Source organism: Oryctolagus cuniculus, chromosome 6 (genome assembly GCF_051225735.1).
Source record: "Oryctolagus cuniculus isolate XC-2025 breed Fujian yellow rabbit chromosome 6, ASM5122573v1, whole genome shotgun sequence".
NCBI lineage: Eukaryota > Metazoa > Chordata > Mammalia > Lagomorpha > Leporidae > Oryctolagus > Oryctolagus cuniculus.
The window spans coordinates 135,537,116-135,551,777 of NC_142872.1; the positions used below are offsets into that span (position 1 = coordinate 135,537,116).

The following is a 14,662-nucleotide window of genomic DNA, read 5'->3' on the forward strand; positions in this document are numbered from 1 at the left end:
TTCCATCTGCTGGTTCACTTCCCAAACGTCTGCTACTGCCAGGGCTGGGACAGGTCAAAGCCAGGAGCCAGGAACTCCATCCAGGTCTCTCATGTGGGTGCAGGGGTCCCAGTACTTGGCCATCTTCCACTGCTTTCCCAGGTGCATTAGCAGGGAGGTGGATATGGGGTGGAGCAGCCAGGACTCAAACTGATGCCCATATGGTCACAGGCTGCAGGTTAACCCATGGTGCTACAATACCAGTCCCTTTTGAAGCCTATTATTGTTCATCCACAGTAAATTCTGAATATAATTATATTTATCTATTTTATGCTTAGTATATAAACTTTATTTAATGTGTAAACTTTTGATCACTTAAAGTAATCTTGAATTCCAATCAAGAATATTTTCTTAGTGACTCTATTATTGACATGACCTTGAAATTCCACCATAAACACCAGTTTCTTTGAAATGCTTAATAAAATTGGTTTCTGGGGTCAGGGTTGTGACGTAGCATACCAAATGGGTACTAATTCATGTCTCCACTGCTCCACGTCCAATCTGGCTCCCTGCTATTGGCCTGGAAAAAGCAACAGAAGATGGCCCAAGTGTTGAGTCCCTGCCACCCACATGGGAGACCCAGATGAAGCTCCTGGCTTCTTGCTTCAGTCTGACCCAGCCTTGGCCATTGCAGCCATTTAGGAAGTGAACTAGTGGATGGATCTCTCTTTTTGTCTTACCCTCACTCTTTGTAATTCTTTCAAAATATATAAATAAAAAAATAAAATCAGTATTTTCTATAAATATTCTTTACTTAATTAATTCATTTTTGCCTATGTTCTTGGATACCTTGTACCATGGGTATATGTTAATTACTTGATGGGTTAGATAGATGGCTTATTCTGACAGCAAGTCACATCTGATTTATGAAGAGAATTTCATATTTATACCTTGTGACCCAGATACACTTTATTTCCAAAATATGAAATATTTGCTTGTTGAGTCCTGGAAATGCAAAGTTTAAAAACTAATTTTTTTTTTGTGCCAGAAACTGACCTTACAAATCATATAGTCTTACCACCTTCTGACAATTGTGACACTTGGCCCAGAACAGTCAGGTGAATTGACAAAGGCAGGAGACCCAGGTGCTGCCGGGGCTCAGTCCACTGCTCCCTTCATAAAACACACTGCATGCCCCGTTGCTCTCTATATCCTTTCCTTGTGTATTATTTTTAAATAATTACATTATTTATCTATTTATCATCTTTATTGCCCTAGAAGAATGAATATAAGTTTTTGGTGTTTTGTTGACTGCTCTCTCTAGACCCTGCCTTACGGAAGATGCTTGATGAGTGTTTGTTGAATAACTAATACAACCACTGGTGGCAAGAAAAGAATCCCCATGCCTAAAAGCCCTCCAATGAAATGTGGATAATGGCTTCAATTTTCCCACAGTCTTCTCCCCAGATTCAAATAACATCACTGATGAACATTTGCTGATGCTTGCTAGGCCCTAGCACTTCGCCTTTATTACCTCACTGAATCACAACCATACACTTTATGAGCTGAGTATCACTATTCCTCTCCTTTACACGCTGGAAACTGAGCCATAGGGAAGTTAAGCAACTTGCTCAGGGCCACACAGCCTTAAGTGGTGACGCTGGCACTCAAACCAAGGTGGCCCGGTTCCCAGGCCCACGTGCTCAGCTATTTCGCTCTGTTGTCTCTTGCAGCGCTGGCCATCCACACCTACACACATCACGCTCTCTTCACTCCTTCCCCAAGTCATTGTTGGGAGGTCTCCAGGAGCAGTAGTACTCCCTTCACAAAGATTAAAGCTAGCAATGAGAAGGACAAAGGGGAGGCAGGGTGGGAAATGGGAGCCTTAGTACCTTACTACCAGGTGAGGACACAGACGAGTGAGGAAGTGAGAGAAACAAGTGCAGGCTAAGTGGACACAGTGAAGGACTGGACGAGAGGCAGATGCAGAACGCAGCCAGGAACAGCCAAGCGACCACAGCAGGTTAAGTAGGAAAAAGAGCCAATTTCAATTCACCGTAAACAAAAGAAACCGCAACTCCATGAAGAATAGCAAAGTATAAATAGACAGTAATCCAGGTGGTTCTAGCAAAACATAAAGCGCAGGTTGTCACGCAGGCAAAGTGCTCAATGACAGCAAGGGGCAGTGCCTACTTGCGTGCAAAGGAGGACCGCTTGCTTCCCGCCGTAGACATGTGAACCTCAGGAGCGGAAATGCTGCCCGTGCTGCTCGAGGAGCTAAAATCAGCTTCACTACCTGAAAAACAACAAGGGGGACAAAGGCATGAAGGAAAGGAAACCCGAGAACACGCTGGCCCGGTCCCCGGCCTTGAGGTGCCTGGCGCCCTGCGTTTGCGCACTCTCACTCAGCAAGTGCCAAGATTCCAGAGCTGCCGAGCTCTCAGTGTTTGCCTCAAAGCAGACAAGCAAGGCAAGGCACAGGCACAGGACATGGCTTCAGCCGCACAGCTACAGCCTGCTTAGGCTGCTTTGCTAAAGATGCCTGACCTGCAGGAGACTGTCACCAGAGGCCCCCTTGGGGCAAGAACACGCACCCCTCCCTCCTGGGAGGTCAGGCTTTCACTCAGCTGCCCAAAAGGCAAGCAGCTTTTCCAACACAGTGTCTCTTTGGGCCACTGCAGTCAGTTAGCCATAGCTGAACTTGGCACGTGAGGCGCAGAGAGGTGGACCAATCGGGAGCAGCCAGGAAGACAGGCCAGGCTCAGAAATTGCTTGCACCAGCACTATCCGCCTACGGTTTTGACTTGCTCTTACTGCAGCTTCAGCTTTTCTACAAAGAACAGAACCTTAACCAAAAGCAGAAAATTCATATTTCCAAAGAGTATGACAGTGATGGCATCTGTGTGTTATTACTGAAATTTGGAATTTTAGTTTTGGGGTGGGGTTGTTCATTAGTTTCCAAAGATCCCACTACATTTTAAGTACAGACTTGAGCTAGGTATGTAGTTAAAGGAGAAATACGCTGTGTGATGGAGTGATACATTCATTCTAATGAAAGCTACACACAGCTCTGAAAGTGCATAACAGAAATATTCCCATAGATGGACTGGGGAAGTGACGGGAGGGTGGAGGAGCCAGCAGAGAACCATGCAAAGAAGTGAAGGAGGCCATTTAAACAAAAGATGAAAGTCCATGTGCTTTCAGAAAATAAATCGAGGTAGACAATTCTATTTGATCTTATTACTCAATTCCTGCAGCACAGTGTGTGCCTCTTCTGGTCCAGTAATCAAAGTCAGCTCACTTTTCTGAGCTGAGGGAAGGATCTACAGTGTTGAGTTTCTAATGAGTAGTGAAGAATCACTATCTCAATAACTATTCATTGACTTTCTACTAGGTCGCAGGCCCTGGATGAGATGCCTTCTATTGTTTAGATCATTTAAGGTTGATAGCTCTGTGAGGCAGACTTTAATCCCATTCTACTATTGAGAAAACTGAGGCTGACTTGTCCATGGCTTGTAGAGAATGAGTCCTGTGCAGGAACCAGTCCTTACGCTCCTCGTCTGCTTCCCTGCTTCATCCTCAGGAAAGCAGTGAGAGGCAGCAGGGGAGCAGAAGAGGTTCCTAAAGAAGCCACACATTACCCTCTCCCTATCAGGCCAAGGTGAACCATCAGTGCAAGATGTGGCCAGACTCTGGCCCGCTGGTAAACAGAGAGAGCCCTCTCTCTGGTGGGTTTTATGGATTTAGCTAAAGTAAAAGGTAGGCTATGCAAGGCAGGAAGAAAAAAATAAATGCCTTCCTGGGATTCCAGGGCCTCTTGGGAAATCCAGCTTCTTCTGAGAAAGAGATCAAGACTGACCCCTTAGCCAGACTACAGCAGTCATTCTAGCTCCCAGCAGTATTCTGGGAAGATTAGGGTGGCAATTTATCAGTACTGAGACCAGCTATTCCTTCTGGATTGCCGAGACTTTGTCTAATGAGGTACTGAGTTCCCAGAAGCTTCCCACACTTAATTAGCTGCTTCTGAGTAATGCATTAATACTAAATTGTAGTATTTTATAATCTCAAGGATTCATGATTGGCAGTGTAATACAGTAATGTGGTTTTCCTAACAGCCTAGCAAATTATCTTGTTTGCTAGCAAATCCTCAGGTTGGTTATTAAATGATAAAGGTGGGCAATTTCAAAAATAGACCCTGTGCTGACAGTCACCAGATTGAAGTTATTATTTTCTAATGTGAAGTGATTACTCTGAAGCACCCAGTTTTCATTCCTTAAAAGACATACCAACTCCATCAGTTATAATTTAACTGCCTGCATAAAAGCAGAAATTCTAGAAAAGGAACAGTTCCTGAAAATCCACTGTTACTTCACGATGTCTTTGATCTATCTTAATTAGGTTTCCTGAATTAAAGGGACAACTTTGTTCTTTACTGTATTGCTAATGGAACTCAATATATTGATTCTCACAACACATTGCAGCCCTGAGGTCACTTTGTTTTGGTATTTTTCTATCTTATCTTCTGCACATCTGAAAGAGACCCTGCAGCTATACCAGGGCTATTTGGATAATAGGCTGGTGAAAAATGTACACATTACTTCACAACTATTTCAGTTCAGAATTTAAAAACATAAACTATTTCTAGTTTGGTTAATGCTCTCTTTAAGGAATGCATGGGAAATCTAACTTTAATATATCATCGGAAATACTCTCCCCATTTAATCTAAGCAAAATAAAGAAGAGAAAGACTGGAGACCTGGAAATCTTCTGTTCAACTATTAATTAGTGACAAAGATACACGAAGGAGAGACACTTGCTATTCATTTGCTGTAAACAGCAAATGCAGCTAGGGTATTTATAGAGGTGCTATAGTTCAGTGTAGTCCTTGGCTACTAAAATCATATGGAAAACACAGAATCTGATTCAAATGGCTTATATTCAAATCTTACCTCTAGTTCTTACCAGATGGAAGACTTTGGGCTAACTGCCTCACTTATCTGTGCCTAAATTTTTAATCTGTTAAGTGGAGACAACAATCTCGCCTGTCTCACAGTGTTATTCTAAACAATTACTGTGTACAGTTCTGTATTTTACATATATATATATATTTACATATACATACATACATATTGCTTAAAAAAGCATCTGACATGATTTCTCAATAAATATTAGCTATTATTACTCTTGTTCTATAGTGATTAAAAAGACAACTTTTATTATACTATACATTTCCATTATAAAAATTTTAGAAAATAGCAATGATCAAGAAGGAAGCATATATTCTATAAATTCCACCACCAAAAAACAACTACAGTTAATTTTTTAGTATACAATTATTCAGCATTCATACCTAATATATTATTTTGAAGCCTACTTAATTTTTCTTAATTTATGAAATCATTAAAACATACATTTTGCTTTATGAAACCATAAGTATTCAGCCTATTCTAATTTTTTCATTATTAGAAACAAACACCATGTGACAGAAATCATCTTAAGTACCTTTGAATATAAACTCACTTATTTGTCATGATAAATAGATTCTATGAGCTAGGGACAATTACCAGTCCCTTTGACAGATGAGGGAGAGAGGACATGAATGACATGCAAAAGATGACACAGCTAAGAAGTCAACATTGGAACCTTGGCCATCCAACCCCAGCGTCCGTGGTCTTAAAGTCAGGCCTATGCTCAGTGGATATCCTTGGGCCTATCCTTGTTTCCCGATCTCTTTAGAATAAATGCCCAAGAGTAGAATTTTTGATCCAAAGGATATGCTAAAGTTAAAGATTTTTAAGGCATATGCCACTGGGATTTGAGGATGGAGCTGGCCTATAGTTTTTGTGATGAAGAACACCTTTATCCCTGCCTACCTATGTGTAGATCCCAACTAGAAAATCTCTGATGCCATACAAATACTCTCAGATGTGGGTGCATTGTAGGGTAGAAGGCTAAGCCTCTGCTCATAGAGTCAACATCCCATAGGGGTACCAGTTTAAGTCCCAGTTGTTCCACTTCCAATCCAGGCCCCTGCTAACGCACCTGGGACAGCAGAGGAAGATGGCCCAAGTTCTTGGGCCCCTACACTCATGCGGGAGACCTGGAAGAAGCTCCTGGCTCCTAGCTTCCACCTGGTCCAGCCCTGGCTATTGTGGCCATTTGGGGAATGAAGAAGCAGATGAAGATATCTCCCCCCCCCCTTCTTCCCTCCCTCTCTCTCTCTCTCTCTCTCCCTCACCCCCTCCTTTTCTCCCTCCCTCCATTTTTGTATCTCTGTCTTTCAAATCAATCAATCAATCAATCAAAAAGGAGTCTTAAAATTTTTTTTAAATAAAAAATTTAAGTACTCTCAGAAGCATGGGCTATCTGACCATTGAAATGTTGTTTGTAAAGCTAAAGGGAATTTTAAAATCAGCATTTTCAACTCATCCTCATGAACACTGTCTCTTTTCCTCATCAACACTGTCTTGGATCAGCTGCCTGGGCTGGAGGAGTAGTGCTGTAGGACTGAACAGGGAGGATGAATTTGATGACCTGCAAGATACTCTGTGTGGGGCAACATTTTGGCCTAGTAGTTAAGATGCTGGTCGGGATATACTCATCCCATATCTGAATGTCTTGGTTTGACTCTGGGCTCCATTCCCAATTCCTACTTCCTGCTAATGTGTATGCTGGGAGACAGCCAGTGATGGCTCAAGTAACCGAATCCCTGCTACCCATGTGGGAGACCCGGATTGAGTTCACGGCTCCCAGCTTTGGTCTGAACCAGCCCAAGCTGTTGCAGGATTTATGGTGTGAACCAATGAATGGGAGATTTCGCTCTCCCTCAATAATAAATGCATGCTTTTAAAAAAGATTTATTTGAAATGCATAGTTACAGAGAGAAGGATATATATATATATAGAGAGAGAGAGAGAGCGCGTGACCAAGCGAGAGAGAGAGAATCTTCCATTTGCTGATTTACTCCCCAAATAGCCACAATGGCTGGAGCTGAGCCAGGCTGAAGCCAGGATCCTGGAACTCAGTCTGGGTCTCCCACATGGCTTGCAGGAGAACAAGCACTCGGGACATCCTCCACTGCTTTCCCAGGCACATTAGCAGTGAGTTGTATTGGAAGTGAAACAATTGAGAATTGAACTGGCGCTCATATGGGATTCCAGCATCACAAATGGCAGCTTTATCCTCTATGACACAACCCAGCTCCAATGAATACATTTTTTAAAGAAAGACATCTTGTGATGTTGAACTCTTGGTGAGTAAGCATCCTAAAGCAGGAAACATTTTTTTTCAACTATCAAGAAGCTACACCTGGTGGCCTCTGGCAGTTTTGGAGGGTTTTGCCTGACTCTTTCAAGAGTTGGTACTTTATTTATAGCATTAAAGTCATAAGTGTTCTATGCATGCACAGTAAACCTTGGGTATTAGAAAAATGGAAACAAAAAGAATATGTGCCCAAACTGACAACTAGAATCATTTTTAAAACACTGCTGCAATTGGGTCTCGTAGGACATTGTTATTTTTGCCTGTTTTAGGGATACTGTGGAGTCTTCATACATCAGAACATCTCAGACCTCAGGGAACTGAGCTATCTTACCATCCACTAAGCTGTATGAAGCCATGCTAAACCTCTGATTTAAGCAACCTCAAGCCCCCCTTTATCCTTTGTCGCTGCAAATCTATCAAATTAATTCAGATTGGCCTCCTATATACCCACCTCAAATGGAGGCAGCAAATTAAAAAAAGGAGAAAAAAGTTCCCCATCCTCCCCTGACTCCTGGCAAATACACAGATCTTTTATTTAAAAGTCTCTGGGGAGGAGAGAGGAGCCATTTCCTGAAAGTTAAGCACAGCTATGAAAGAGCAGCTGGGGCCATGGACACATGCAATTATGAGACACTGGAGAGGAGCTGCTCCAAAGTAGTTCACAGAATCAGCTCTTCGCTGCAAAGGGGTGTGTGGGCCCAAAGAATTTAAGAAATGATTTGCGAACTAAGCATTTTTAGTTTTTAAACTATGTAGGGAACACTTGATCAAAAGATCTGTACACTGATTGAAGGCATATATACAGGCTTGTTACATTCTGAACAGAAGCCTTCTTAAAAAAAAAACTAAAAACATAATTTCCACTTATATCATAATTTCAGAAACAATTTATCTTCATTTTGATTGATGTTCAATTGATGGAGCTGCCATACATTTAAAAACTCAACTACTTAAAAGCAAAGGAAAATTCAAATTTAAAGTATTTAAAAGTGAACAATATATCTTGATAAACCAATTTTTATGTATACATAAAAATAAAACCTTGTGAGAAAATAGCAAAGACAAACAATATATTGGAAGAAATATTTATAATATGTGAGAAAATGCTAGTCTCTTTAATCTTCCAAAAGCACAATTCAGAAAAAAAAAACAGAGAAATGGAAAAAGAAAATGAAAAGGCATATGACAGAAAAAGAAAATATATGTATACATGAAAAACCTTATCATCTCACAATATTAAAAACATAAATAGAAAATTTTTCAGGGCAGGTGTTTGGTACAGTGGTCAATCCATTGCTTGGGATGGCTAAATCCCAAGTCAGAGTGCCTTGGCTCACGTCCTGGCTCCACTTCTGATTCCAGCTTCCTGCTACTATGTACCCTGGGTGGTAGCAGTGCCACCCACTTGGGGGACGTAGGTTGAATTTCAGGCTCCTGGTTTTTGCCTGACCCAGACCCAACTGTAGTAAGAATCTGAGAAGTAAACCATTGGGTGAAAGATATGTCTTTCTTTGCTTTTCAAATAAAATGGAAAATAAATATTTTTAAAGGAGTTTTTTTCTCATCTATCTGCTTGGCAAAAAAATAAATAAATAAAATTTGGTAATGTAGTTTCTGTGAAGGAATTGGAAACAGACTGTGAATTGATGTTACGTACACAAAGTGGAAACCGTACTGCTAGCAATTAATTCTGCACATAAGCATCAAAAAAGACAACCTTTTTGTCCATCAACAGTAACTGGTTAAATAAGTTGGTAAGGTGGTCTAGGAGAACACTCTACAATCATGAGAAGGCATGACCCGAACCTAGCTGTGCTGAAATGAAAATATCTTGAAGACCAGTTATTAGATGAGAAAAAAAAAAAAAAAAAGAAGCAAAAGAACTGGGTGTGGCAGGTCTGCTCTCACGTAAGTAAATCTTTAAATAATCTGTACCTTGCTATACACATTGAACATTTCCCTGGACGGAAATAAATGATCTGTGAATAGTGGATTCTCCTGGGAATGGGAAAGTGGGCGGGCGTACAGGACTCTGAGTCTAATTTTATTGTTTTCCTGAACCATTTGACTTTTCTCATAAATGGGGTGCTGTGAATTATGAACTGTCATATTTTCTTTTGTTAACGTTAAATGTTTTAAAGAAAAATATCTATCTTTTTAACAAAAGTTAGCATGCCATGATGAAGTATTAAGAGGCTTTGGAGTCAGGATGACTGGGTTTGAATCTTGGCTCCTCTTACTTTCTGTGGAGCCGTGAGCAAAGCATTTGCCCTCTCTGCCTTAGTTTCCTCATCTGTAAAAGGAGGATGCAAATGTAACTAATGAGTGTTGCTAAATGATTGTGGGAATTCAGGTAAAACTTGTCAAGAAATTAAAAAAGTGCCTGGCACAAAGCAAATACTCCATATCCAAGAACAACTGGGACAGTAGCTTGAGACCAGAAGAGAGTGTTTCAAACAGTACTACATCTTTTACCTTGAGAAGTACCAATACTGGTTAAGTCATACAGTTTTATAATCACTCTTTACAAAAGATGAGTTTCTCTCAAAAATTGTTTAGTGAAGAGCCATGTCTCTGCTTTTTACTGTGTGTATTCATGGTGTGTGTGTGTGTGTGTGTGTGTATACACATATGGTGTTGCAAAGACCCAGGATCCTAAAACAGGTTCCTGACGAATCCTTCAAAAACATCTTCTAGGTTAGAACCCTTCCTTCAGAGAGCCGGAGGGAAAATGCGAGTAGGTTTACAGCGCTCAGCTTAGCAGAGGCTGGTATCAGGGGCCTTGAAGATTGAGAAAAGGAGGGAGGGAGTATGACAGAGGAGGTCCTGGGAGGGTCAAGGCTATGTTCTCCACTTCACTCCTTCATCCTAGGCTGGTCAGCTACTGTCCTTGCCAGAAGTACAAGCAATCTACCTGCTGACCAAGAAGAGTAAATGAGAAAAATGGGTATTAAGAAATTTCAATAAAGAAGAAAGGGAATGAAAATTTCTGACCAGCCTCATTCTACCTTTTATTAGTGTGTTGCCTTAGACAAGTTTTCTTTAAAGCCTTTCTAAGTTGTAGATTCCTCATTATGTATGTATAAATGTGTATGTGTATACAAATACATCAGAAGTTTATGGAAAATGGAATTGAAAAACATTTATTTTGGGTAAAAATTTTTTTGAAATCATATATACAGAGTCTTCTAAAGTTCTTGGAAAAATAAGTATTTAAAAAATATGCATGGGTTTCAAAAATTGTTTGAAAAGGTTGATTTATTACATAGTTAACAAAAATGTATTGAGTACCTGCCAAATGTCAGGCTCTAGGTATGAGGAGGATGATTTTTATCTTGTAAGACTGTTGTGAAGATGAAATGAATTAATGCCTAGGAAGTGCTGATGTTCTCATAAAGCTTGTAATTATTATTATTATTATTTTTTTTTTGGACAGGCAGAGTAGACAGTGAGAGAGAGAGACAGAGAGAAAGGTCTTCCTTTTGCTGTTGGTTCACCCTCCAATGGCCGCCGCGGCCAGTGTACCGCACTGATATGATGGCAGGAGCCAGGTGCTTCTCCTAGTCTCCCATGCGGGTGCAGGGCCCAAGCACTTGGGCCATCCTCCACTGCACTCCCTGGCCACAGCAGGGAGCTGGCCTGGAAGAGGGGCAACCGGGACAGAATCCGGTGCCCTGAACGGGACTAGAACCTGGTGTGCCGGCGCAGCAAGGTGGAGGATTAGCCTAGTGAGGCGCGGCGCCGGCCGTAATTATTATTACCAATATAATGAGTCCTAAACCTTACTATGCAAGAAGATCACCTGGGTAATTTAATGACAGTGCAGATTTATGGGCAATACTGATAAAAATGGAGATTTTTTTTAGAGATGCCACCAACACCCACACATCAGCGCAGGGCTGGAACTTCTGTCTGTGACTCTAAGTTCAGAGTATCAGGGAGAACTGATGAGTGGAAATATTTGGAACTACCTTGTTTCCCACTCTTCTCAGTGAGGGGGTGCAGTCTGCTTGCAATGCTAGGCCCTGAATGGAACAAAAGCACCCACTTGCTGGAAAAGAAATGACAGAACTCACAACTTGTTTCAGGACCCTGAAACCACAGGGTTCTTATGCCACCTCTGCAGGTCAGTGGGGTCTTTCTGAATTAATTCTGCATGCTAACAGCCTTTTGGTTTGGGCAAATTCTCAAGACAGGGTGGCTGGATCATAGGATGGGTCTATATTCAGATTTCTGCGTTGTCTCCATATTGTCTTCCTCAGTGTCTGTACCAGTTTACATTACCTTAATGTAAAGATACATTAAGGTATCTTTTTCCCCACATCCTCACTAGCATTCATTGTTTGTTGATTTCTGTATGAAAGCCATTCTATCTGGAGGGAAGTGAACCTCACTGTAGTTTTGATTTGCATTCCCCTGATAGCTAGTTTCCCGAGCATTTTCTCAAGCATCTGTTGGCCATTTGAGTTTCTTCTCTTGAAAAATGCCTGTTACAGCCCTTTGCCCATTTCTTCACTGCATTGTTTGTTTTGTTGTTGTAGAGTTTCTTGAACTCTTTATAGATTCTGGATATTAACCTTTTTTTAAAAAAGAGCTAGCAGCCTTGACTGCTTCCCCTAAACCTCGTCTCTACCACGACCACCACCTGTGCACATGGCAGTCTGCTCCAGTCTCACAGGTTCCTTCCGTTTACCCTCACAGTAGCTCTGGGAGTGTCACTGTCCACAACCCACAGGAAGTCAGATCTCACCCTTGGCTCACTCCCATGGTTCCCTCAGCAGCACTGACCTACACTTCATGCCATTTCAAACACAGCAGAGCTACCTCACTAGACTCAGCCATGCTCTTCTTCTAATATCTTGACATCCATCTTGATTCATTCTTTATCTCCTCTTTTTCTTGTTTGCATGTTCAATCTCCATACAGATGTTTGTCATCACTTTTTATGAGATAACATAGCTTAGTAGCCTCAGGTACTAGCTCTGTGACGTTGGGAAGGGTTCTTAACCTGTTGTGCACTATTTTCTTCTATGAAAAGGCAATAATAATAGTGTCTGTATTATAGATTTGTCATAAGGATTATGTAATTTTATATATGTAAAATATGTCAAAAATATAGTTCCTGGCGTGCCATAAGCACTTTAAAATATTATTTCACTTTTCTGCTCACGGTGACCTTCTCTAGACTACATCTAGGTCTCAGCATGTGTGAGGCCAAAGTCAGGCAGAGGACTTGAAGCAGGGACCAGGGATGAGGGCAGCCCTTGTGCATGGAGCATGAGTGGCAAAAGGGGAGTGAAAAGATGAAATGGTGAAAATAAGCAAACAGAAGGTGGCTCTGCTCGAGAATGATAAGGATTCTTTGTCCTCTTTTTTGATTACAATCAATGAGCAAATCCCCAGCCCTAACACTGATCTCACAGGAAAGGCTAGAGCACAGTGAGCAATGCAGAGCAAAGTACCAAACTCCTCACAAGACCTAGAGGTCTACAAGTAATGCACGGTGGGCGCCAACAACTTGACAAGGGTGAGATTCCATTCGTCCATATTTGTTTGGCCCACAGCTCTATGCATACTCGGAAATATCAGGTTGAGACCCTGACCCTGCCTTCAGAAAGAGGCAAACATGGCTGGCGCCGCGGCTCACTAGGCTAATCCTCCGCCTAGCGGTGCCGGCACACCGGGTTCTAGTCCCGGTTGGGGCGCCGGATTCTGTCCTGGTTGCCCCTCTTCCAGGCCAGCTCTCTGGTGTGGCCAGGGAGTGCAGTGGAGGATGGCCCAGGTGCTTGGGCCCTGCACCCCATGGGAGACCAGGAAAAGCACCTGGCTCGTGGCTCCTGCCATCGGTTCAGCGCGGTGTGCCTGCCGCAGTGCGCCGGCCGCGGAGGCCATTGGAGGGTGAACCAATGGCAAAAGGAAGACCTTTCTCTCTGTCTCTCTCTCTCACTGTCCACTCTGCCTGTCAAAAAAAAAAAAAAAAAAAAAAAAAAAAAAAAAAGAGGCAAGCATCTTAGGAGGAACAAGCATTATGAAGTTGCTAAAAGAGGTCAACTTCCTGCTAAAGGGTGAACTTCCTGCTGGCAACATTACGACCTCACGGAGAAGGCACACGGAACTAGCTAGCATTCGACACCACTAGTGGCTATTTCAGAATGTGGCAGCCAGAGCTGTGCAGACAGGCATCAGGGTGAAGGAATGGCATAGGGAGATAGTAACATTGTAAAAGCGGAGGCAAGAGCAGAGAATGGAGCAGGAAATGTAACTCTGAGTTAGTGAGTTCAGTATCCTTCTAAGATGCGGCCTCAATGTGTGTGAAAGGCAAAGTCAAGAGTTGCTTGTACTTCACATATAAGTCTTTTCATTTTCTAAAATTCTACATTTTCTTCTCTGAAAAACACATGTAAACATATAGCCTTCCTCAGAGGGATTGAGCTCAGTGAAAAGGAAGCGCATGTTTTCCTATGCCAAGGATCCCACAGCCACAGTTCCGCACGAAGTGTTCCAATGACAGCCCCAATGGTCTACTGATGCTGCTCTGGAGCCATGTCCATCTATCAGCTGGAACAGCGGATGAGAGAAATGGAGACAAGCAGGCACTGGCTGCAGGTCACACAGTCCTGGGTGGAAATCAAGTATGTTATTCTTCTACAGCACAGTGGTTTCATTATTTTCTGTGCTACCCAGAAAGCTATTTTCTCAATTTCATTTTTTAAGTATGAGTCTCAGCTCTACAGAATTGGATTAATTATTATCCTTTGTTCTTAGCACTCTCTCATCAAGACTATCTTCATTTACCAACAGGTTTGTTAGTTTATGTATTTATGTGTTATGCTCACTGTTATAGTACATGGAGAAATAAACACTCATCACCAAAACTAGAAGATGACCGTGTCAACACCCACCCATGTCATCCTCCCCAATCCTGTCCTCTGTTCACCATTTCCTTTTGCCAAGAATTATCACCTCTACATGTGCTGTTCTTTGTTTTACTTATTTTTAACACTAAATACACAGATTTTCATGACATATATCATCTTTAGGGAACATTTTCATTCAATATTATTGTGCTAAAATTCTTCATGTAGTCATAGCACATTCATTTGAATGTCTGATAATATTCCAGTATACCATAATTTATTTCATTTTTTGAAGGGAAAATAAGTTGGATTTATTATAATTACTGAACTAGCTAGATTTTCCATTTTGATAAACATTCATTTGTATTTCCAGAGACACAAGTCTCCTTACCCCCCAAAAAACTCAACAGAGTAAATTTGTTTTTGACAGAGTGGACAGTGAGAGAGAGAGAGACAGAGACAGAGAGAAAGGTCTTCCTTTGCCGTTGGTTCACCCTCCAATAGTCACCGCGGCCGGCGCGCTGCAGCCGGCGCACCACGCTGATCCGAAGCAGGAGCCAGGT

The 14,662-nt window shown here is 41.9% G+C and overlaps 1 protein-coding gene across 14 annotated transcripts in view; it reads right to left on the minus strand.

Moving 5' to 3' along the window:
* SYBU (syntabulin) overlaps positions 1–14,662 on the minus strand; it is a 131,303-nt gene that overhangs the window by 13,499 nt on the left and 103,142 nt on the right. For all 14 annotated transcript variants that reach the window (XM_051843979.3, XM_051843980.3, XM_051843982.3 and 11 more), the window contains one exon: positions 2,173–2,275. In XM_051843979.3, the coding sequence (XP_051699939.1) occupies positions 2,173–2,275 (103 nt within the window). The remainder of the gene's footprint in view (positions 1–2,172; positions 2,276–14,662) is intronic.